This window comes from Heteronotia binoei, chromosome 13, assembly GCF_032191835.1.
Source record: "Heteronotia binoei isolate CCM8104 ecotype False Entrance Well chromosome 13, APGP_CSIRO_Hbin_v1, whole genome shotgun sequence".
In the NCBI taxonomy this organism is placed as follows: Eukaryota; Metazoa; Chordata; class Lepidosauria; order Squamata; family Gekkonidae; genus Heteronotia; species Heteronotia binoei.
In genome coordinates, this window is record NC_083235.1 from 44473033 (window position 1) to 44496314 (window position 23282).

The 23282-nt window shown below is 45.9% G+C and overlaps 1 protein-coding gene across 1 annotated transcript; it reads right to left on the minus strand.

The window, feature by feature from the left end:
• Positions 1-9630: 9630 nt before the first annotated feature.
• SMARCD1 (SWI/SNF related, matrix associated, actin dependent regulator of chromatin, subfamily d, member 1) lies at positions 9631-22546 on the minus strand. Its single transcript, XM_060252282.1, has 13 exons — positions 22334-22546; positions 20934-21121; positions 19692-19734; positions 19493-19615; positions 18184-18306; positions 16180-16296; positions 15767-15868; positions 15277-15438; positions 15086-15183; positions 14348-14483; positions 12216-12338; positions 11780-11881; positions 9631-11287 (listed from the first exon to the last, which is right to left on the minus strand). Exons 1-13 carry the CDS (start codon positions 22499-22501, stop codon positions 11234-11236), a joined length of 1539 nt encoding a protein of 512 aa, XP_060108265.1. The 5' UTR covers positions 22502-22546; the 3' UTR covers positions 9631-11233.
• Positions 22547-23282: the final 736 nt, after the last annotated feature.

Here is a 23282-nt window from a genome sequence, read left to right on the forward strand (position 1 = left end):
GTTTAGCCATGTACAGGTTTAACTTTCTGCAGCCTCTCTGTGGCCATTCCCCCTCCCAATGGTTGTGACAGGCAAACAAAGAGGTTTTCATCTTCTTCAATTCAGTGGCTCTGCTACTTAGAGCACTCTGAAAAGATCCAAATTCGCCACGTGCTGAAGAGGGGTGAGATTAAGGTGGGAAAGTATTCCCTAGATGGGTATGCGTTGGTGGATGATAAAAGAACGGCCTTTGAATTTAACGGTTGCTTCTGGCATGGCTACACCCAATGCTATGATTCTTTCAAAATCAAGAAGGCAACTGGGAAACCATTTCAATACCTTTACTGCACCACCAGGCAGAGGAGTAATGACCTTAAAAGAATCGGGTTTGAAGTCAGGAGCATCTGGGAACATGAGTGGAATCACTTAAAAAACACAGATGAGTCTGTGAAAGCCTTTCTTAAATCAGCTCAGTTTCCTGAACCTCTGGTTCCTAGAGATGCCCTATTTGGGGGGCACACTAACGCCATTACCCTCTACTACAAAGCTGAGGAAGAGGAGGAGATACACTACTATGATTTCACCAGCCTGTACCCCTTCGTGAATGCTAGGAAAACATACCCTCTAGGCCACCCCGAGATCATCCAGAATAATTTTGCACCTCTGACAGAATATTTTGGATTGCCTAAGGTCAAAGTCTATCCCCCAAGAGGACTTTTCTACCCAGTGTTGCCTTCCAAGGTGGACGGCAAGCTGTTTTTTACACTGTGCGGAACCTGTGCCGAAATAAAACAGCAAAAAACCTGCACCCATACTGAGAGGTCTCTAGTGGGCATGTGGGTTACAGCAGAATTGCAGAGGGCGGTGGACAAAGGTTATCATTTCAAGGACAAATCCAATCAGTTATTTGCAAAATACATTAAAAGACATCTCAGACAGAAACAGGAATCTTCAGGCTACCACGACTGGTGCGTGACAGAGGCTGATAAAGAGAAATACATTGCAGATTTTTATAAAAAGGAGGGGGTCCTTCTCCGCCCCGAGCATATCTGCCCCAACCCCACAAAGCGTCAGATTGCTAAACTGTTTCTCAATTCTCTGCGGGGTAAATTTGCACAGAGAACAACCTTGCCAACCACTGAAATTGTGAGAGATCTAGACTGTTATTTCAAGTTGCTATTTTCAAACAATTACGAGGTTGCCATGAGCAGTTTTATCAGTGAGGATGCTGCCTGCGTGTCTTGGAAACACGTTAAGGAACGTTTGACATCTCCCGATTACACTAACGTGTACATAGCAGCTTTCACCACCGCTTATGCGCGATTGGAACTCCATGATCTCATTGAAAGTTTAGGAGAGAGGTGCTTGTACTCCGATACCGATTCCGTGGTCTTTGTGAGCCGCCCCTGTGACTCAAACCCCCCTCTGGGAGATTATCTAGGCCAGCTGACGAGTGAGGTTCCCAGGGGGCAGTATATAACAGAATTTGTTTCTGCAGGTCCTAAGACTTACGGATACAAGCTGTCAGGAGGAGAAGTGTGTCTGAAAGTAAAGGGCGTTACTCTGAATGCAGAGAAAAGATCCATTTTGACAGTTTGGATTTGGTTTTTACACACGTTTCCGACTCTGAGCTGGGCGAGATCACAGTGAGTCACCCAGGCATCATCAGAGACAAACAGAATTTTGTCATTAGAACAAAACTTTAAAAAACTCAGAAGGTGGTTTACAACAAACAGGTCCTCAAGGAGGATTTTAGGAGTCTGCCCTATGGCTACTGAAATGGATACAAGGTGGCGTCACCCTTTCTCAGCCATCCTGGCAGGTCCCAGCAATTGTGGGAAAAGTTATTTTATTAAAAATTTACTCTTGAATGCAAAATCTACACTTTCTGTAATGCCTGAAAATATTGTGTGGTTTTATTCATGCTGGCAACCGTTGTATGAAGAATTGCTCAAACGCTATGCTTTTATAACATTTGTAGAGGGTTTGCCCTCCAACTTGAATCATGATGAACTGTTACCTCCTAATAAAATAAACCTGGTTGTTGTGGACGATCTGATGGCCTGTGCTTCTGGTAGCGGTGAAATCGAAAGTGCTTTTGCTAAATATGTCCATCACAGAAATCTGAGTATCATTTACATCATACAAAATTTATTCTGCCACAGTAAGAGCAGCAGAATCATAGCTCTGAACACCAAGTACATGGTGTTATTTAAAAACCACAGAGATAAATTACAAATAGTGACTCTGGCCAGGCAGATGTACCTGGGAAAAGCTGCCTTTTTTATGGAGGCTTATGAAGAATCCACATCAAAGCCCTTTGGGTACCTGGTGGTGGATTTAAACCCAACCACGCTGGAATGTTACAGACTTCATACAGGACTGTTCCCCCCTGACCTCCCCATCTGCTACATTCCTAAAAAAAACTGCAGGGGGGATTAAAAGGCACTGACACTTGACTCCCCGGGGTTTTTAAGGAGAGCCTGCCCAGCACTGCGGAAGCATGTCAGCCTGCTTAAAAGGAAACGGGGCTCTTTTGAAACTAGTCTCCAAATCTTCCCCTCGCCTGAGGAAGGGTATTTTGGCTGCTGCTCCCAACGACCTCATCAAGGCCATTGCGGAGATATCTCTAAATGCACTGAAAGGTGTCATACCCCTGTCTCCATGACAGAAAACAGTCCTGCGAAAAAAATGGTCCATCATTAAATCTCTGAGCAGCTCTAAGACTCCTCTTACAAGGAAGAAGCTGGTGAGACAATGGGGTGGCTTTATTGGCTCTCTGCTGGGTTTTGCACTGCCTCTGATTGGCAGCTTTCTAACCTCTTCCTGATGGAGCATGCAGAGAAGATGTACCTGATCCCCAGCCAGCAATTAGAATGCCTATCTCACCCATGGCCCCTGGAGGCAGAGTCCATCAGGCACACGACTGTACACTCTCTAGACAGGGAGATGAAAGCTGTTCTAGAACGCGGGGACTTGACAGAATACGATAAGGCTAGACTCTACGGTTCTCTCCTTCAGAAATATCTAACCCACATCAGAATGGGGGAAGAAATGAAAACAAAGTAGAATCTATATCTCCCCCAACCTGCATTAGCAGCGGGCACCGATGAAAAAAATCCAATCATTTCTGAAGAGGTGCTAGAGAATCTACCCTTGAGATACAGAAACAATGCCCGTGTGCTGCTAAAGAAAATGAACCAAACAAAGAAATAGCCTCTTGGGATGAAAGGGAAACTTTTCTTTACAGAGGGGTGCCAGTTTCTGGAAGCCACCTGCTGGACTTGGTGAAAGCTATTACTCAGACTAGGCCTTCCTCTTCTATCTCCTGGCCTAAAGGCATGGATGTGTTTATGAGGGCCATGGCTGAACTCAATGTCCCCTCTTCAGTGGCTGGCACCCCCGCTGCCAGAAAAATGTTGGAAGACCTGAAAAGCTCTCCATCTTCAGTTTTAAAGCACACACCTGTAATTTCTTCTAAAAACCAGAAAGTTTCACCCCTCATTTCTTCTAAAAGAAAAAAAACCAAGAGTATCAAGGTGGTTGACTAATGAAGAATAAATTTTTAAAAATAAAATCATCGTCTCTGTGGTTTTTTTTGAAAAAAAGACGTGTTTACACATGTTAAGGTTTCAATAGCTTTTTATTAGGGGTCGCTAGAAACACAGGATTGAGCATGGGTGTACATGTTTTGGTAAAGTCCTAAAATTCTTCTGGGTGCTATTCACAAAACCCATGACCATCCGGTCATTCTGGTTGGGGTTGGAGGAATACATCTTCACAACGCAGAAAAAACAGACAGTGGTGACCACATGTTGTGGATGCTGGTCCTTGGAGTCTCCTTCAGTGGAAAAGGCTCTCATTAGAGTTCTTGTTTAAAAAGTCCATAATGGAAGGAGGGAAAATTCGATTAGTTGGCTCGTTCCCATAAGAGTAAAAAAACTCAGAGGTGGTGTGGTCAGGGAGGAAGATTGCTAGACAGTGCTCTCCTGGGAGGTAGTGGGGGTGGGTGTTCACCACTAAAGAGGCGGGTCTTCATGCCACTCTTTTTGCAGGGAGCTGATCGCTGGGGAAGACGCCCAAGAAGCTTTTTCGGGTGTGAGGATTGTATAGTAAGGCACGTGTTAGCTGGACCGTATCCATGTTACATGTAGTCAGAGCACATTGCGGTTTTGGTTGATCTCGATGATGTTGTCAAACACCCCATACACAATCAAATTCACCGTTTGAGGAAATGCTGCTGCAAAGTGTATTTCAGCTCTCAGGTTCCCAGTTTTGATCAGGGAGTAGTGGTCAGGGAGTAGTGGTCCTGATCGAGAGAGAAGTCAAAGGCAAACAGAGTGTACCCGTTCCGATACTCGTCACGATCTATTAGGAGCAGTCTATCCTGAAGGTGCTTCCCCGCCGTCTGTACCAAGTTCATGTATTCTCTCACGTTGTTCCTCGCACCAAAGTCGGGCTGGAAGGGCTTGGGGGGGATCTGCTCCCCATCCACATATAGTGCTGAAAAGTTAATGTTGTAATCTTTAAAGTGGAGAGAGTTTTTGGTGAAGCTGCCATTGAAAGCTTCATTGTCCACCAGACTCATGACCACCATTTTGGAGAGCTGACCCAAAAACAAGTTATCTTGGTTGCTTACATGGGCTCCTGCTGAGATACTGAACACTTCCATGCTGACATGATCCACAGGGTATTTTGCGGTGGAGGTCAAAAGGGCTTCAGCATGGGCCAGATGGACACCTGGGGATACCCTCACTTTTTTCACAAAGAGAGAGGCGGAATCTATCTGGAGCTTAAAATGTGTCCCGTCTCCCACACCACTCATCTAGCAGGAGGTGTCCCTGCTGCAGGTTAGTTTGATTTTCACATCCACTCCATTTAGCAGCAGTTTTTCTTGAAAAAAATAGGTCTGCATGGAGAAGACCTAAAAGGTCTATCACCCTGCTCTCGGCCATTAGTTCTGCTCTCTTGGCAAACCCTTTGTTGAGGGGGTTTGCTAGGATGGTGGTGCTGCCCTGCCATATCCTTATAAAAACCATCAGCTGAAAATTGTGTGGCTAGGGTGGCTGTAGTTGAGCAGGGTTTCAATCATTGCCCTATAGGGGTAGCAATTATTGCTCTGACTGATCAGGTGATTGCTGACGGTCACGTCCAGTTGACTGAAGATGGATGTGATCGGGTAGTTCACCAGCGCCACTCTGGCATCAGCTGGGAGGTCGGTACCGTCTTCTCGAGTAATTTTGCATTTCACATAGAGAAGAGTATTGTTTAAATCAAGCTAATGTTCCCCATTACCCTACCAGTTGGTGTTCTATGATATCTGTATATAGGTATAGAGAATTAAACCCTTTGGTAATATCCATGCCATGGTGAATGTTTTTGAACGGGGTGTTAGGGGGAGTCCCCAGCAGCAGTGCTAATTTGTCACCCACAATGAAGTGTGTAACGCTTTGGCTGTCAAATCTAGTTCCCCCCGATGTTTGGTCATAAAGGAAATGCACATCGGGTGGTGTATCAGGATGTTTCCGTACAGCGGTGTGCATGGCATCTAATATATGGCGAATGTCTTCATAATAACCATGATTCGCTTGGAATTTGTTTCTAGTAGTTTCAGTACAGATTTGGAACATCTGAGGCTTACTGATAGTGTACCAGGTGTGGGGGTACTGAATTTCCACCAGCCCCACTTCCCACTCCCCCCTCAAATCCAGAGGTTTAAACAAGCACACTGTGAAAGCTGAACTGGCATTTTCAGGAAATAGGTCCTTAGAAGCATTGTTGGAGAGCGTGATATAAAACCCATCATCATCCATCTGTCCAGTGATGTCTTCGGTGGGGACCCAGCTGTTAAATTTGGGTGTCCACCCCCTCCACTTCACTAAGAACTGCTTCTGTTTCTTGTTTGTCCCCCAAGCTCTCAGCCTCACCAGGGGTATAATAAATCTCACTTAAAATATCCCAGGTGTGAGCCATGATGCGTCATTCTCTTTTGCCACAATGAGAGTATTTTCATTAGAGAGCTAATATACAAATAACAGAGAAACCTCCCTTCACTCTGACTTCTTCTGGTTTTCATCCTCTGACCCCTTTGCCTGCACAGACTGTATTTCTTCATGACCTTTCATGACCGTGGGCTCATCTGTCTCCACAGGGACCATTTCTTCACCAACTGCTTCTTCTATGCACAGAACCCAACAGCAATGGAAGTGCTGAACACTTTCCTCTACCATTTTTGCCAGGGTCTGCAGATTCACTGGCATGCTTAAAAGTTTTTGGGACACTCCTGAGAAGACCAGGTGCACCTAGGTCTATCTTGCAGGGTCTGGCCCAAAAAAATTTCCTACAGAAATTTAAAAACATGCTGGTTTTCATTAAGCCCCATACAACTGTGGGTTTTCAGGTTTGGGGGTACCCCCTAGCACCCTAAAACTAATACTACAAGGTTCTCCTCCCCCTAAGCCTACCTGTCAGGGCTGTCGTGGCTATCACAGAGCTTGTCCTTGAAAGGACTGCTGCTGTAAAAGCTCTCTTGCACCCACCTGCCTCACAGAATGTTTGTTGTGGGGGAGGAAGCTAGTGGAGACTGTGAGCTACTCTGAGACTGTGTGGTGGGCAGAATATAAATCCATTGTCTTATTATTTATAAAGTTTGTGTGCTTTTTATTTTAACAAGTCAGAGACAACAGCAAATGAAGGGGGTGGGGTTCTATGCAAGAAAAATGCAGGCTGAAGGGTAAGCTCCCATAGGGTGAAAAGGCTGTGATTCCCTGCTTTCTGATTGGCTAAAACTCCCATTTCAGCCAGGGTAAATTCTGTCTGGTAAGCTACTCTGATTGGCCCCTGGCTTCCTAGTCCCACCTCCATGGCTGCAGCGCGGTGTTCAACTTACTCTGTTAAGAGTCAGTAGCTCCCTGCCTGCCTCGGATATGCATTGCTCAAAGGAAATTCATTTAGGAAAACAGGGTCTGTTTTAAAAGCTGTTTTTTTTTTTTTAAAAAGCGGTCCTGGTTAATTTCTCTGCTTTTAGGAACGGAACATGCTCAATGCTTAAACTTTGCTCTGTCTGTGAGAGGGGGGAAGAGAGGATCTCTCTCTTGCTCTGCTTTTAGGAAGCTGAAGGGGAACAGAAGGGCTTTGGGTGGACTTTCAGCTTTCCTGGTGTGTATAGCTCATTCTCTGAAGGAATCTGTGTCTCTGCTTAAACTGCATGGCTGCTGCTTAAACTTTTAAAAGGACACTCTTCCTTACAAGGGCTTATGGATTATTTTTTACCCATCTGTGTCTGCTTGCTGGGGGCTTTTTTTTTTTGCTTTCTGTGGCTGGCAGTGGGAAGGTGTGTGTGTGTGGGGGGGGAGAATTTCTTTTTGTAAAAGCTCTCTCTCTCTCTCAGCTTTTGTGCAGATTTAAAAAAAATGGTGTCTGTTCCTTGCAAAAGAGAATCACAGAAAAAAAACATGCAGCTGCTTTGCTTTTTTAAAAGGGAACCGCTGGGGCTTGCAGGAAGAGAGGAGATTCTCCAGGAATTTGTGATTTCAGTCTTTTTCAAATACAGTTTTCAAAGCACACCAAACATTTTTTCCACAATGTACAAAAGCACACTTTCCAATACCCCTCCTGTACAAAAGCACAGCTCCCCCCAAAAATAGTTTGCACCAATTTTTCACCTAATAATAAAAACCCCCACAGTAGCCCTATTTGCCTCCTCCTTCTTCCCAGAAGTCCAGACCCCAGGGGGATGGCTCCACCCCTGACAGTCCCAGGTGGGTGGGAGGGGGGAGCCTGGAGGAAGGCGGGAGCCAGGAAGGTGGGACTTATCTAATCAAATCTTGATTTGACAAAAGCCATGTCCCTAATACTACTTTCAAGAGCAGTTGTTTCAGAGCTCTCTCAGCCCCACCTACTTCACAGGATGTCTGTTGCAGGGAGAGGAAGGGAAAGGAGATTGTAAGCTGCTTTGAGACTCCAAGTGAAGGGCAGAGTATAAATACAACCTCTTCTTCTTTGGGTGGCACAGAGACAGTTAACATCTGCAGTCCAGAAGAGTGCTAGATGGCACGGTCTAACTACATGTTGCACACTATTTAGATCATACAGGAATCCACCAAGGGGCCTCTTGCCAAATTCCTTACTGAATAGCAAATTCCATGAGACCTTAATTCCCAGGCATGCAGGGATTTGGATGGGGGATCAGTGTGTTGGGAGATTATATACATCCTTCCCCCCAGGTGCTGTTTTCTCTGCCTGAAACATCCCAGGGGGGCTATTTGCCCTGCTTCATGTGTACTTTCGGGGTACACACCGATTCACCTAATGGAGCAAACATGACCACACTAAAGCCATTTCAGGTGAGAAAAATGGAAGGGCTGAGGAGACTTCAGCTTCTTCACGTGCCTGAAACAGGCACCTGAAAATTGTGTTTGTGGAGAACTTGTAGTGCATGTCTGACTGACAGGTCTCATATAGAAGATCTGGAAACAACCCAAGGAGTGCATAAGATGTAGTTAAGCCCTCAGAACTTCATCTGTCCAATGAACTCAGCTCTACCCACCCAAGGTCCTCTTAGGATATTTTCTTGCACAAGATCAACACATGAAACTTTGGGTGGAAAACATCCACCATTTAGTCATGCCAACTGTGAGCAAGGCAAGCTACTTAAGTAGGCAAAGGAGTAACTTTGTGTGGATTCTTTCTCTCTTCAAGATCACTACATTAGTCCTTGGAGAAATCCAGTTTTAACCTCTGTACATGGGTCAGGGCTTATAACAGGATGAATATTTGGAGGAGGGGGAAGATGACCAAAGGGTGATAACAGGAACCATGATTCCCAACATATGCGCACTGTTCCTGCTGCATCCCACACGCAGACATGCACACCAGCATGACTTTCTCACCAAGCATCCATGTGCATTCAAATAGTTTCCCCACACCACCTTTAATAAAACTATTTTTGCTCCAAATATGGACAGCAATGACTACCTGCCATTCCCATGGTCTGGGAAATGGCTACCAGTCACCAGAGCCAGTTTGGTGTAGTGGTTAAGTGTGCAGACTCTTATCTGGGAGAACCGGGTTTGATTCCCCACTCCTCCACTTGCACCTGCTAGAATGGCCTTGGGTCAGCCATAGCTCTGGCAGAGGTTGTCCTTGAAAGGGCAGCTGCTGTGAGAGCCCTCTCCAGCCCCACCCACCTCACAGGGTGTCTGTTGTGGGGGAGGAAGGTAAAGGAGATTGTGAGCCGCTCTGAGACTCTTCGGAGTGGAGGGCAGGATATAAATCCAATATCTTCTTCTTCTTCTTCAATCTCAATGGAAGGAAGGGTGGGGCCTTGAGGAGGGAGAGACGGGGACTGCTGAACACCCACTCTGCCCCTTCCTGGCTTCTGCTAAGGGCAGCACTCACTTTGCCTCAGCATTTTCAGTAGAAAGCATGAGCATGTGTTCAGCAGTTGAAGGGGTTCACAGATAGATTCTTCTGCTAGGCAACGGATTAAAAAGGTATTATCTTGTTACTGAGCAGGAAAAAAAAAATCAACCAACACAAGAAAGCCTGAAGGAAAATCTAATCAAATATTTTTATTCTGCCACATGCAGACCATCCCTTCTTACCCTGGTCTTTAATGAAAAACCAGTAATAAAACACACAGAGATGGCCTTCATTTAGAGGCAGCTTTTATTTAAAACTGGGTGACATCTAAAAGGATACAGTACAAAAAAAAATTTGGTCCAAGGGGAATGGGTGGGTGGGGGGGAGAGGAGAACCACAAACACAAAGCATAATAAGAGAGCACTTAAAACAACTACACTTTGCTAGCCAGCCAGTCTCTGAGCTTCCTTCATCTATACTTGCCCTGAGAGCCTGTGGCAGCTACAGAGGGCACCAGGGTTCTAATCCCTGGTACCACAAAGCGGAGGGGGGGGGGGGGTGTAACAGGGGAAGGTGGTCTTTCATATGGCAAAGACAAGACAGAAAGGCTAGACAGCCCCCAACTCTTAACACAGACGCACACATAGAGGATTAGGGCCACCTGGACTCCTGAAATCAAAGCGGTCCCCAGCCTCGCTTTGGAGGGGAGGTGTCAGTAACTTGATCTTTGCAGCTAGTGTCAGAATACAAGCAGCTAGGACCTGTCCAGCTGCATTACAGTCCCAAAAATCAGTTCAGCGGAAAGATCCTCTCCCCTCAACCCTCATCCCTGCCAGAAATCAGCAGGTGCCCAAGACCAAAAAATACATGCAAGAGGTGAGCCCCGTCTGATTTGCTGGTCATCACCCATGCTGTATTCTTCTCAGGTCAAGGACTCCTGCCTGCTCATCCCCATTCCCCATCTTAATGCTTGCCCCAGAAACCTGCTCTGTGCCAGTCAGCTGAAGAAGGCAGACCGAGAGCAAGCGCAGCTTGGAGGAGCCTTTCAGCCAACTTCTGTGTGCCCAGAGAACTGAGAGAGAGGAAAAGAAAAAGGGAGCTGGGATGGGGATGCTTTGTCCTCTAAAAGGCAGTGGCCTGGAGTCACCACTACAGCCCAGGGACAGGTCCAGAGCCTTCTGATGATTTCACCTGTTCAGAAAAAAAAAGCACCATCCCAATAAGATCAGGCGAGACAGGCAGGCTTGCCATGACTCTGTGCCGACCTCGCTGCATTTTGGTTCCTGATAAGAAAGCCACGTCTAAAGGAGATGGGGGGATTCCATCCTCTCCCAACAGATGCACCAGCACATCATTCCCCACCCCTTAAAGACCAGAAAGCACATGGAACTCCCTGCAGTGATGCCTGCTTGCCTGCCTGCTGCCCCTCAGGCTCTGGATCTGAGGGGGAACTGAACAGACCTGGCTTCACCTGAATCAGCCAGAGCTGATGTGCAGAAGAGCTGTCCAACCTCATTGCTTTGGGGGAGGTGGGGCTGGGGAAGGGGCATTGAGGGATCGGCAAGGAGGTCCTGAGCTTGCAAGGCTCTGAACTGAAGCAGTCCTGAGTGCAGGAGAGCTTCAGCTAGAGCCAAGACAGAAGAGCCCTGGGGCTCTGAAGGCAACGATCAAAGGAATGAGGCCAGGTTGAAAAGCAAGACCTTTGGCCTGCCTGCTGACTACATTCCTCCCCAAGGGAGGAAATGCAGCAGCAGAGAAGAGATGATGGCGGAAGGGATGGGAGAGCAGTGCTAGGTTCTGTGCTGGAGTGGGAATGGCGTAGGCCTGAGCAGTGAATCCCTGCAGTGTTTGGTAGCCACGAGACCTGCTGGCTAGGGAGAGGCAGGCCGGTCTATGTGTTGCGGATTCCCAGAGCCTGTTCGAGCTCCTGCCGTCTCTGTTGAACCTGCAAGAGAAGGCAAAATGACAGCTGTAGTGCAGATATAGTGAGAACTGCAGCTCCACAGAATTCTGCATGTAATAAGCCAGTAATAAAGGGTGTAAACTCAGCAGCTTTTATAAGACATTCTGCACCTAGCATGGGGCAGCTGCACCTGGAGGTGCCTCTGATAACACAGCACTCTCTTGCTTACACACATTTGTTGTATTAAGTGTCCCTTAAGCCCTAAAACATCACCTCATTTTAAGTACTGCTGGTAACCAGAACCTGCCAATATGCAAAATACAAGATGGAGAAGTACGAAAGTTCTCCAGTGGCTCCCTTTTATTATAACACCTTCATGCCAATAGTGCCTTCAGAAAGGACATCTATACAGGCAACGAGGATGGAGGTGCCCTTTCAGAACTGAAGGAGTGACATTCTATGATCCCAGCTTGAAATGGGAATTGTCCACTCCTCCCTGATTGCAGGAAAATCACAAGGGCCAAGATGTTTTACCTTAGAGTAGAAGTATCTGCACACAGCCTCCTGAGCCCATGGCTGGAAATAGAATTCAGCTCGGCGCTCCTCTTCTGGATTCCCAACAACATCTGTCATTGTCTAAAGGGAAAATGGGAGGGGGGGAAAGTGTATTCAGTTTAGCCCTTTCTTACACGCCCAGGGAAATGCTGCTTAGCAATTTCTCTCCAGGCCAGTTTAGGTTTTTGCCATCTTCTGGGCATGGAGCAGGGGTTACTGGGGATGTATGTGTATGGGGGAGGTATTTGTGAAGTTCTTGCATTGTGCAGGGGGTTGGACTAGATGACCCTTGAGGACCCTTCCAACTCTATGATTCTACTCATCTGCCCAACCTGGAGCAGAACCTCAATCCCTGCTGGAAGCCCAACAACAGCCAGGCAATTTGTTTTTGGGTTCTCCCTCTCAGGCTTCTCACTTTCAGATCCCGGCACTGGGACTGCAGCCAGTCATTGATGAAGCCTTGGGGGTCTCTGGCAAAGCTCAGCATGAATTCCCGCTGGGTCTTCAGCTGGTTGATGGTTTCTATGGTCTCATGGATCTGTGATGCAGAGACATGACAAACATTAGAAAATTTTTTAGAAACATTAGAAAAATTATACACTATTACAGTCTTATTTCACAGTCCATCTACAGTGGCTGGTTTTCAAACCATCTGCCACACAGCTTCATACACAGGACAGAGAGCAGTCCAAATCACATCCAGTAGTTAGTTTTTTTTGTCTCACTGCTTTTGTTCCCCATGCAAAAATCTTCTGCTCCTTAGTCAGGGTAAAACAAATGAGCCCTTTTGCCATTAAGTCTGCAGTTTCCCACTGACATGAAACGAGCAGTACAATACCATGCAGAGTCACTCTAGTCTAAGCCCACTGAGATCAATGGACTCAGAGTGGTGTAATTCTCCAAAGGGTTTCACTGTAAGGCTGCAATCCAAAGAATGGTTATAAGGCAATAAATATAATTAAACTAAATGTGGCTAAAAGTATTATTAAACTGAATATGGCTTAACTCTAAGTAAAAAAGGGTGCATAGATGTTGTCAGCTTTCTACTCTGGGTGGACTCTTATATTACAACAAAAGAAGCAAAGATGAAACTCTTTATGGCTAACCCAGATGAGTCACATGTTCCTCCAAGTATATAATCTTCTCCAAGTCTGTTCTGCCCTACATAAAGTGGTGGATCCTCCAACTGTTGCCCCAGAGTCTGAATCCTACAAAGTAAGAATCCACTTTGTTTCAAGCTCTTCAGGACTATGACTGGGCAACCTTCCCAGAGTCTTGGAAAGATTGCTGGTAGGCCAGGAGTCTGGTAAATTCAGGTCAAGTTTTCAGGACTGCCACAGACATCTTGTTGTGAGGAGAGAAAAAATAAACTCCCTCTGGTTATCACTGACTAGTCCTTTAGAAGCCAACATCAAAGTTCTGCTGCTTAGAGACCACATACTCAAGAACAGCAGAAGCTGTCTTATATTCACAGTGGTAGCAGATCTCCAGGGTCTCACATCACCTACTATTTGGTCCTTTTAACTGAAGTTGCTGAGGACTGAACCTGGGACCTGCTACATGCCCCACCACTGAGCCACAAGCCCTCATCAAGCAGTGATCTGTTTCTTAAGTTAAAACAGATAATTTTCACTGCAATAGCGAGGACAATATTCAATGGATACATGTATCCCCTGACTTTTTACAACTACATTTCTTTGCCCCTTTACAGCTTATACATAAGTTTGGAATATATGAATCAGGAACTGACTTGCCCAGATCTTAATATCTTTCAGACTGATGGGTGAGACTGACATGGAAAGGGGCTTAGCTTGTTCCTCTGCCAGTCACTCCAAGGCTCAGCTCTGTGAGGGAGATTCCTTGGTGCTTTTCCTTGGGTTGGTGAAGAGACAAGAATGGGATGGGCAACCTCAGAACTGAATGGAAGTAACCAGCAAGTCACTTGCGTCTCTTCAAAACAGCCACCTGGCAGTGTCTGGGCTTGCATCTATGCTCTACTTTCATGTTGCCAGAATTTCATGTCACAGACAACCACAGCCTGCTCCTTGCTGTTGGGACATACAAACCTCTTTGGAAGGGTTTTTTTTTTGTGGGGGGGGGGGAGATATTTTTCTACTAACCTTAAATGGAGTTTGTCATTGCTTTGCAGAAAGTTGCCTCCCCTTAATGCCTGGTCCAGCTGTGCTGCTTTGCTGATTGGCAGTGGGGTGGGTGGAAAACAACCGACCCCTTTGAAGAAAAAGGACTCTTCATTACATAAAAGCAGAGCTCTAGAAGAATCCAGAACTCCCAGTCCTCTACATCACTAAACATTACAGTGAGGACTTGGGTTTCTCCTCTTCTTGAAATTGGTTCACCTGATGGAACAATCTGAGCCATTATATCATTATAATCGACTAATTTTGACTGGAACGTCTTGCTACAGGATCCTTGGTAGATGAGATGTGCTGCTCCTTTCCAGATTTCTCACATGCACCCTGAGATGCTGTTTGCTACACAACTGCAAGAGTGCTCAAGGTATAAACGATCACCCCCAGGAGCTCTCACCTTGTTGTCTAGAGCAGCAATCTCCTGCTGGCTGGCCGTGGAGAGCAGGAAAGAATTCATCTGGGTTTTCAAAGTATCATCTACTTCCACATCAATGTCATAGCAGGCAGTTTTCTTCTGATCATTTGGATCGACACTGGGAGAGCAGGGCAGCAAGACATATGAAATAGTCAGAGCTTGGTTCAGTACAACAATCCTAACCAAGGGGACAACTGCGTAGGCTGTTGGCAAGAATTGTTCCTCTACTTCCAAAAATCCAATCTGCTCAATTCTTTAATTTTTTTTCTTCCTTCCCTGAAAGTGCTCTAGAATGCTTCTGTCTCTTGCCGATGTAACTTTCCAAAACAAACCCATTTGCATTTCAGCCATTTTAGAACCGTCCTAATGAAATATATCCTAAAAAATTCTCAGAACAACCTGAAGCAAGGAGGTGTACAGAAAGAAGACCCTAAGTTTTACTATGTTCTACCATGAAAAAAGGTCATTTTTGTGCTATATTAGCATTCACAGTATTCAAAGTATTTCACATGCATTAATCTTTTACTAATCCCCATAAGGCAAGTCATTTTGCAAGCAGAAGGCAGACAGGCTTGCCTGAGGCTATCTACTGAGATCATGACAGTTGCAAGACTGGAACCAGGGACTTTCCAAGTCACAGTTCAGCCTCTGTGCTGCAATGGATTCTATGGGCCAGGCAAGCCTGACTTCACTTCCTGCCACCAAGTGTCCCAGCCTCACCTGATGACGTGGTTGATGATGATTGGCTCTGGAGGCATAAGCAAAGCATGCAGCCGTTGGGGGATCTCAGAGAACTTCATTCGCTGAGACTCAAAAATCTGCAGGTTGAAAGGGAAGGTCAAGCAGCTCACAAGAGCTCAGCTCAGAGCATTCCTGGAAGAGCTGCTGTTTCCTGCCCCCACTGCCATTACCTGCTGAAGGTACTTGTCGCAAATGACATACTCCCGCTCATGGGGGTCCTGCAGCTTATGAGTCTTGATGTATTGCCACAGCGCCTGGATGATCACGGGACGGGTCTGGGTGTGGATCCCCAAAAGGCGAGCCAAACGAGGGTCCAGTTTGAACTGTGGAGGCTGCAAAGGGAAGGTGGGGAAATCCAAGAACTAGAAACATAAGCAATTGAAAAGAGTGATTTCTTACTGCAGGAGGTGCTTTAAGGAAAAACAAAAAATATAAGGAACGCAAACCAAGGAAATAATGAAGAGGAGAAAATACTTTGGAACATGTTCAGGGGGAAAACAAAACCATTTTAATCACAACATTCAAAAATGCATTAGCAAAGGAGGAGGAAGTTATTTCCCAATCAACAGGAAGGCATAGATTAATCTGTGGCAGCCACTGATCTCCCAGCTGCCACTCTCCTCCTTCTCAAATAGCACTCATGGAGGCAATCCTGCTCACCTGGTAGTCCAGCATCAGCAAGACAGTGCAGCGCACATTCACATCTCCAGGTCTCTTCACCTGGAAACCGTCTGTCTCTTGGGTGGTTGCAGTCCTATGCCACTGAACAGTAAAAGGTTGGGTGGAAGGAGGGGAAAGAGAAGAGGCAAGTACTGAGAAACTGAATAGAATACCAGCAAGAATGAACATTTCTAGTGCGACCCGGGTTCAAATAACCAACATGAAGCTTATTGGGTAACCATGGATTAGCCTCTTGGCTAATTCATTTCCCTTGTTTTTTAGGGTGGGGTAGGAAGGAAACCAGGCTCATGGCCCAGAGCTCCTTGAAGCAAGGGGAGGAATAGCTTTCACCTATCTGTTTGGAAGACTATTAAGAATTTTAGTAATTTATTTTTTAAAAAAAACAATCTTACCTCCACCAAGTGATTGTCTGGCCCATACAGGTCCTTGTCTAGCTCAATTACCAGAGATTTGAAAAAGGATGAGAACTTCCTCTTCTGCTTAGTAGCATCATACTTGGAAAGAGCAGACTGCAAAAGACAAGAGGTAGGATGAAGCCAATGGATCCCAGTTTGGAATGGTAAAAGCAACAACAACCAAACCTAGAAAAAAAAGGCAGTGCTTGCTCTCTCTCCTAGGACAGACCGCCTTTCATTAAGGAGGTGGTAAAGGATGCTGCTGTCTCTTCTCTGAGCCAGAAACTGCACACTGACTAGGTCACTGGTCCCCTCCCCACATGCAATACTAACAGTCTTCACATTGTCATTTAATCAATGGCTTCTTCAGACAGATTTAACATGTTGATTAACAGACTGGTCAAATATTAGTTCACCGGTGAGTTGACCATGGTTCAGTATGGTTAAGTGGGGACAGCTTTTTTAAAAAAATAATTATGGTAGCATTTACCAGTAAGGACAACAGTAAGAGCTGCTTACCCCCTAGCCCTGTCACAGTCACAGGAAAACCCAGCTGCACAGCAAAGCTGCTTCTACTGGCCATTTTCTACAATTGCAGATATTTTTCCACAATTGTAGATATTTCCAAATGGACTTTCAAAAAGGAGTTTCCATGACTTTTGCTTCATTCCTCTTAAAACATTTAAATAGGCTGACTTGGCTGCTTCAGGGCAAAAGCCAAAGAGCAGGAACTATTCAGTGAATCACTCACATTCAGAGAAGCCTTACTTAACATTCTTAAAAATTAATAATAAAAAGTATCAAATTTTCTGATTGTTACAGTATCTCCTTGCTCTAATTAAGTTAGTGCTTTAAAAATACTGGATCAATATTTGACCAAAGTTTCTTCAATCAGTCATATTCACTGTTGTATCTTCAAGAATGACTCAGGTACAGGACCTCCCTCTTAGCTGGATTAAGCTTCAGCCAGCTCAGTTGTAACCAACCCGCCACTGCTTCCAATGCCCTAGTTAGATGGTCAGGGGCGAAGTCTGGATGGCTGTCCATCAACAGATAGAGCTGGGTGTCATCTGCATGTTGGTGACATCCCAGCTCAAAACATCTAGCAATGTGGGCAAGGGGGCGCAAGCCCTGACCTGGTGGAATCAACTCCCTGTGGAGATTCAGGCCCTACCGGATTTACTACCATTCCGTAGGGCCTGTAAAACGGAGCTGTTCCACCAGGCTTTTAGCTGAGGCAGGCAGATGTCCTTACCTTACTGAGTATACCATCTAATTGGACTCCCTGCACTGATTAACTATCCTGATTGTTGGTGATCGGACTGATATTTTTGACATTTCTGATCTTTAGGACACCTATGACATCTGTGTCCTAATTTGTACAATATGCTTACACCATCCATGCTGTTTTATCTAATTGTTTAGTTGTTTTACTGTTGGATTTTAATTGTTTCACTATGTTGTAATCTGCCCTGAGCCCGCTATGGGAAAGGGCAGACTATAAATGCAATAAATAAAGAATTATTAGATCATGTCACTTGGAAAGAAAGGTTAGGCACCTGTCAATTTCCTGTCAGTTTCAACCCCTAACAAACAGCTTCAGAAAAACCTAGATACTCTCTGCAGAGAAAGTCCCTGTGAAATTGACACATTTGACTATCCACAGTGACACTGGCAGAGTCTTTAGTGTTGCAAGACCAAGGCTGATTAAAAGCTTGAAGGAGCATCAAGTTCAAGGTCAAAGGGTGAGTTTGATCTGTTCAACTAGGACTGGATGAGCTGAGCTATCAGATTTAATATACTATTTCAGGATGGAAAAAATTCACACAACAGCTCTGCCACAATAAATAAACAAGCTCTTGTGTACCCCAAATGTAAAGAGCACTGCCATAAGCCAATTTCGCATATGGGGAAACAGCTCTGCTCATGCAGCCACTCCCTATCACTGTTACACGTGGAAACTCTCCCACCGGGGACATGCTCATCCCATTCATCACTCACATCCTCTAACAGTCGCCCCTCGACTCGGAGCTCCCAGGAAGCCACCGTGCCTTCACCATCCTCTGCATCCGACTTGGCTGGATTGAAGGTATTAGAGATGAAAATGCGCAGCTTCCGCTTTTGCTGAAAGGGAGCACAAAATAACTGTGAAGCAGAGAACCAGTCATCCCAATCCCTAGCTCCACAAGCACCACTCTTGTCCCCAGTGTACTTGCCCACTCACTGCCCAAAAGAACAATGTCTTTGTTCCTCATTATTGTTCTGGAGGAAAGCTTCCAGTCCTATCCTAAACTTTTCTAAAGCACCTGCAGGCACAATGTCAAATATTCCATTACAGTTCAAATGTGCTTGCAACCTGTCAGATTTTAAAAGAGTGATGAACTAATAACAACAGATATAGGTCATTTGTCCATTATATGTGCATTAGGATGCATATATAAATCTGTCTAATTTTCTGAAAATCTGGGTGTCTTCTACAGGACTGATACTAAGGCCTGATTCATACATGCTCACAGAAGTCAAAGAGCTGCTACTACATGACTGCTTCCTATGTCACTCTGATAAGATTTAGAGTGAGGAACCACTAAGAAAGAAAACAGTTGCATGGGGAGGAACCACATCATTCACCCATCTATGTGGTCCCTCCTTCTACATGTGAAAGAAACAGCCAGAAATGAGCCCTGAGTCAATATGGTAAGGTATAGATGCATTCCAAGAAGCTGGAGAAAGCGGTGATTATGGTTAACAGGGACTGGAGGAAAGGGAAATCTGGATGCTAAGCTTGAGACAAAAAGAGGCAGAACAGGGAAAAGAGGTGGAAAGGCTGCCAGTAACAGCGGGAGGAGGGGGGAGAAATAAAAGCCATTCACGTATAGGAGAAATAGCGAAATTGAACAGCACCACAATACTTCCATGTACAGCCAAAGTCTGCATGTTGGTTGCTCAAAGAATGCAAAAGGAAGGTGAACTTTTGATTTAGCTGGTGCAAGGGCAAGCTTCATAGCCTCCTACTGACGTTGCAGAGTCTCACCTGTTTAATTTCTCCCAGCACTTGAACAGTGGGTGGGTCTTTGATTTGATGACAAGTTTCACCAGTTTAGTAGCAACAGAGTGTTAAATGGCAGTATAGCATCTTATTTCCAATCCCTACCAGTGCACCCATCCATAAAGTCAAATGCCCCTATTTAGGCCACAGATGTTTGAAGGTACATTATACAAAGGTGTAAATTGCTCTGTCAATTTTGTCTTATATAGCTTTGGGAAAGACACATAGATCTGTCTCAGATTTACAGATGATCTTCTCTGTTACCTTAATAGGTCGTTTCAAGGCCTCCTGGATGTCCAAGCGCTTTCTCATGATGGTCTGGTCCAGTTTCCTCTCGAAAGCCAACAAATCCATGTATGCCTGAGACTCCGGAACTAGCTCCCGGATCTGAAACAGATACAGTCAGTGTAGCCACTGCTTTCCCCAACCACAACAGACTACAAGTATCAGAAGCCCCACTCACTCGCTGAGGTAGAATCTTATCTGCCATCTTCTTCTTCTTGGCACTGTGTGGAGACAGAAATTTGAATGATGAAAGAAACCTTTTACAAAAGCCTAAGTATCACCTTGTTAATTCCATGCCAAATCATATTGACACACTTTAACATAAGACGCCAGGGAGAACCTTCCCTATGATACCATTGCTTTTTTAAATTAAAAGGTACCTAGGAAATCAGATTGGCATATGGAATCTAATTTTAGCTGTGCAAATGAAACCAAAAACCAATGTCCACTTATTAGAACCTGCAGCGCAAACCTAAACATGTTTACTTTCACATTAAGACCCATAGTAAGGATGCACAGGAATGCAGCCTCAGATTGGAATCTTAATATGGGTGGTATCCTTCTACATCTTTATCCTGTAAAGGCTTAGCCCATTCCTCAAAAGCAACAGAAATTTAACAGGGCCAGGAGACACTGTGGGCATGCCTTCTCTTAGGTTTCTGGGATATTTGGATCAAACTGGATGAGATGTTGGGAGATGTGTGGTCAAATCCTCATGGTATTTTTTAAGTACTAAGAGAAGCTACATTGAGATTGGCAGGAGCAGGAGGCACTGGGACGGCAGGTAACAGGAGGATGATCAAGCATGATCAGTAACAGCACAAAAGGTGCTGCCAGTGGAGAAGTTAACCCCCTTCCTTCCTCTCAGTGGCCTGTATTCAAATCAGAGCCCTGTACATACAATGCTTACAAATTTTGGAAGGATCTCATTATGACTCTCCCAGTATCCTGGCTAATTTCATCCTTGGGTCTGCATTTGAACTGTACCAATCATGCTCCAAGCTTATATGTGGACCTGTGACAGATGTGGGAAATCCCACACTGTATACAGAGAGACCAGTCAAAGTAGTGAGGCTAGTATATAAACAGCCACATCACAACAGAACTCTTTTTAGTGCTGCTTCCCACAGTGATCAGGAACTGAATCACTAGGATATGAATGGCCCATGGAGACACCTGGCAAAGTTGAGCCAAGTCTGTAGCAGATTGAAGCTTCTTCTCTCCTAAGTTTACAACAGTCATTTCACAATGTAAACAGTCTTCCTCACCCCTCTTTATCAGCATTTTTTCAACTAAGCCATCAGTGGAAATTAACCAAGGGAAGATTGCTCCCCAAAAGAAAGAGGAGGTTTCCTGACCCAAGGAAGAGGCACATAAACCTGGCAGCAGCGAGGTCTGCAAGAGAAGTGGAACCTCTTACTTGTGGTTGCGGTTCTGCACTGCCTGTTGCTGAACCTGCTGGATCTGCTGAGGGGCTGGCCTTTTCCGAGACTGGTCCATTCCTGACTGTGCCATCCCAGGTCGAACTGAAGGACTGCTGCCATAACCTGGAGGGCCCATTGCAGGTCCCTGAGGGGTCATGCGGCTGCCTGGCAGCATGCCAGGGCGCTAGGGAAATCAATGCAGAGGTAAATTAATTCTCAAGAACCTTAGGACACCTTCCCAACACACACATGCTCTTAGAGGAACATCCTTCCTTTTCCTTACATAGGTTTTATTCCTAACTGCTTAAAATTTGTCAGGGTCAGTTTATAAAGATCAACCAAATAATAGGGTACATTTCCCCCTTAGGCTGTAGCTCTTTAGCCTGCATATGGAGGCCTAACTTATGGTGACCACAGAGTTTTCAAGGCAAGAGATGTTTAGAGGGGCTTTGCCACTTCCTGCCTCTGCCTCCACAAATAAACTTTACTATACAAAAATATCAATACCTCATCACAAAAGAGAATTCTGCCTCTCACTCCCTTGTAATCTTCTATGTAAAAATGGTTACACTCCCCCCTGTTAAGGCAAGAATCAAATGTGCTATTTCTACAGGTGGTGCAATGTAAGATAAAGCATTACTGCTCCAACCTGCCAACTGCATAAAAATGGACTACTTCTCCTCCCCTCTGCTCCTACTCCAATATGCTAAAGCATCTGGGATCCTCGGTAAATGTTACCTTACATTCAACAATATACTATTTTGATTCTTTGTTGCATCTCGGTTGTTACTGAGAAGCACCTCTTAAACTCTGCAGATAAATGAGTAGTTACTCTGCCCTTCTCACAATAAGCTTAGAAAAGCCGGCATAGAACCCTCTCTTCCACTGTAACCCAGCAACAATCCTGCAAGCAATGGCAGGGTGAGAGCATACAACCTGATCAAGAATTCACACTCCCCAACCAGAGTCCCACACTCAAACCACTGCACCACTTCTGAGAGCCCCTGCCTCAGATGCTGCCCCATATACTGGCTGTCCAATCCAGACCCACGGTAAATCCTCTCCTCCCTTGACCATTCCCTCCCATATAAACTCGCTAGGTAGTCTCAGGCTGGTCATTGTGTCAGCCTAACTCACCTCAGATTCTACCTCTCAGCCCCCCTCTTCAAGCCTTACCCCCATGTTCCCCTTTCCCGCTTAATCAATGGATGACCCTTCAACAGCCGCCGCCACCGCCCTTCTCCTCCATCTTTCGAGAGGGATTTTCCCATCAGCCCCTTCCCCCGCCCACTGCAGCTTCGCCTCCCCCTCCGCCTCTCGCGCTTCCACGCCTTCGCCCGGGAAACCCCGCCCCTCCTCCGCCCCGCCCCTCCTCCTAGCCGGGCCGAGTCGGTACCGGGTATGCAGTGCCGGGCAGAGGCGAGCGGTACATTCCTTGTCCGGGCGCCGGGCCCATTCGAACAGGAGGCCCAGCGGTGCCCGGTCCTAACGCTCCCGCCCCAGGGCCGGCTCCACCGCCGCCGCCGCTCGGAGCTACAGCCTGGAAACCCGCCCGCGCCGCCATCTTCCCTCCCTCAGCAGCACAAAGCGGCCGGGAGACGGGGGGGGGGGGAGGAGGAGGCGGATGTGGGGTTAGGATGATTTAGTTGGGCTTTACCATAGAGAGGTCGCCTATCAGGGGATAGAAAACCGCCGAGCTGATCATAGAGCACAAACCGGAGAGAAGGACGGGAAGGGCGTGCAACTCGGGCCCCACCTGGTGCTTACGGGCTGTCGGTGCAGTTTGGAGTCTGGGAGGTCCTACACAATAAGAAACGGGGCAGCGAGACAGGTTTGGTTTGCAAAGGCGCATGCTTGCATCTGGAGCCTTTTTTTATTTTTAAAAGACCAGTCAGAATATTCCCCGCCTCCTACTTACAAGCTATAGACAGCGTCATAGACCACAGTCCTGTCATTTATTCTAGTAAGTTGTTAAACTATTTTGCACAGTGGCAGTGCAACCCTTTTACCTGCACAGAAAAACCCTCTTGAACAGTTCAGTTTTGCACAGTTTACGGAAACCAGGAGGCTGGGAGTTTTCTGCAAGGCCATTCCACAAGGTGGCGCCTCAGCAGAAAAAGCATATGGGCAGTTGTTGATTTGCTGGTGAGCACCAGCAGAAGTTCCTGCTGACATGACTGAAGCTGTTGTGGCAGAGCATAGAAAGAGAGGAAACCCTGCAAATTAGAGGGGTCAAGACCATGAAGGGCTTTGTGTGATAGCCAGCACCTTAAAATGAGCCAGGTAACATATAGGCAACCAATGGAGCATCTGCAAAATGGGACTAATATGCATGCTGTGTAGCT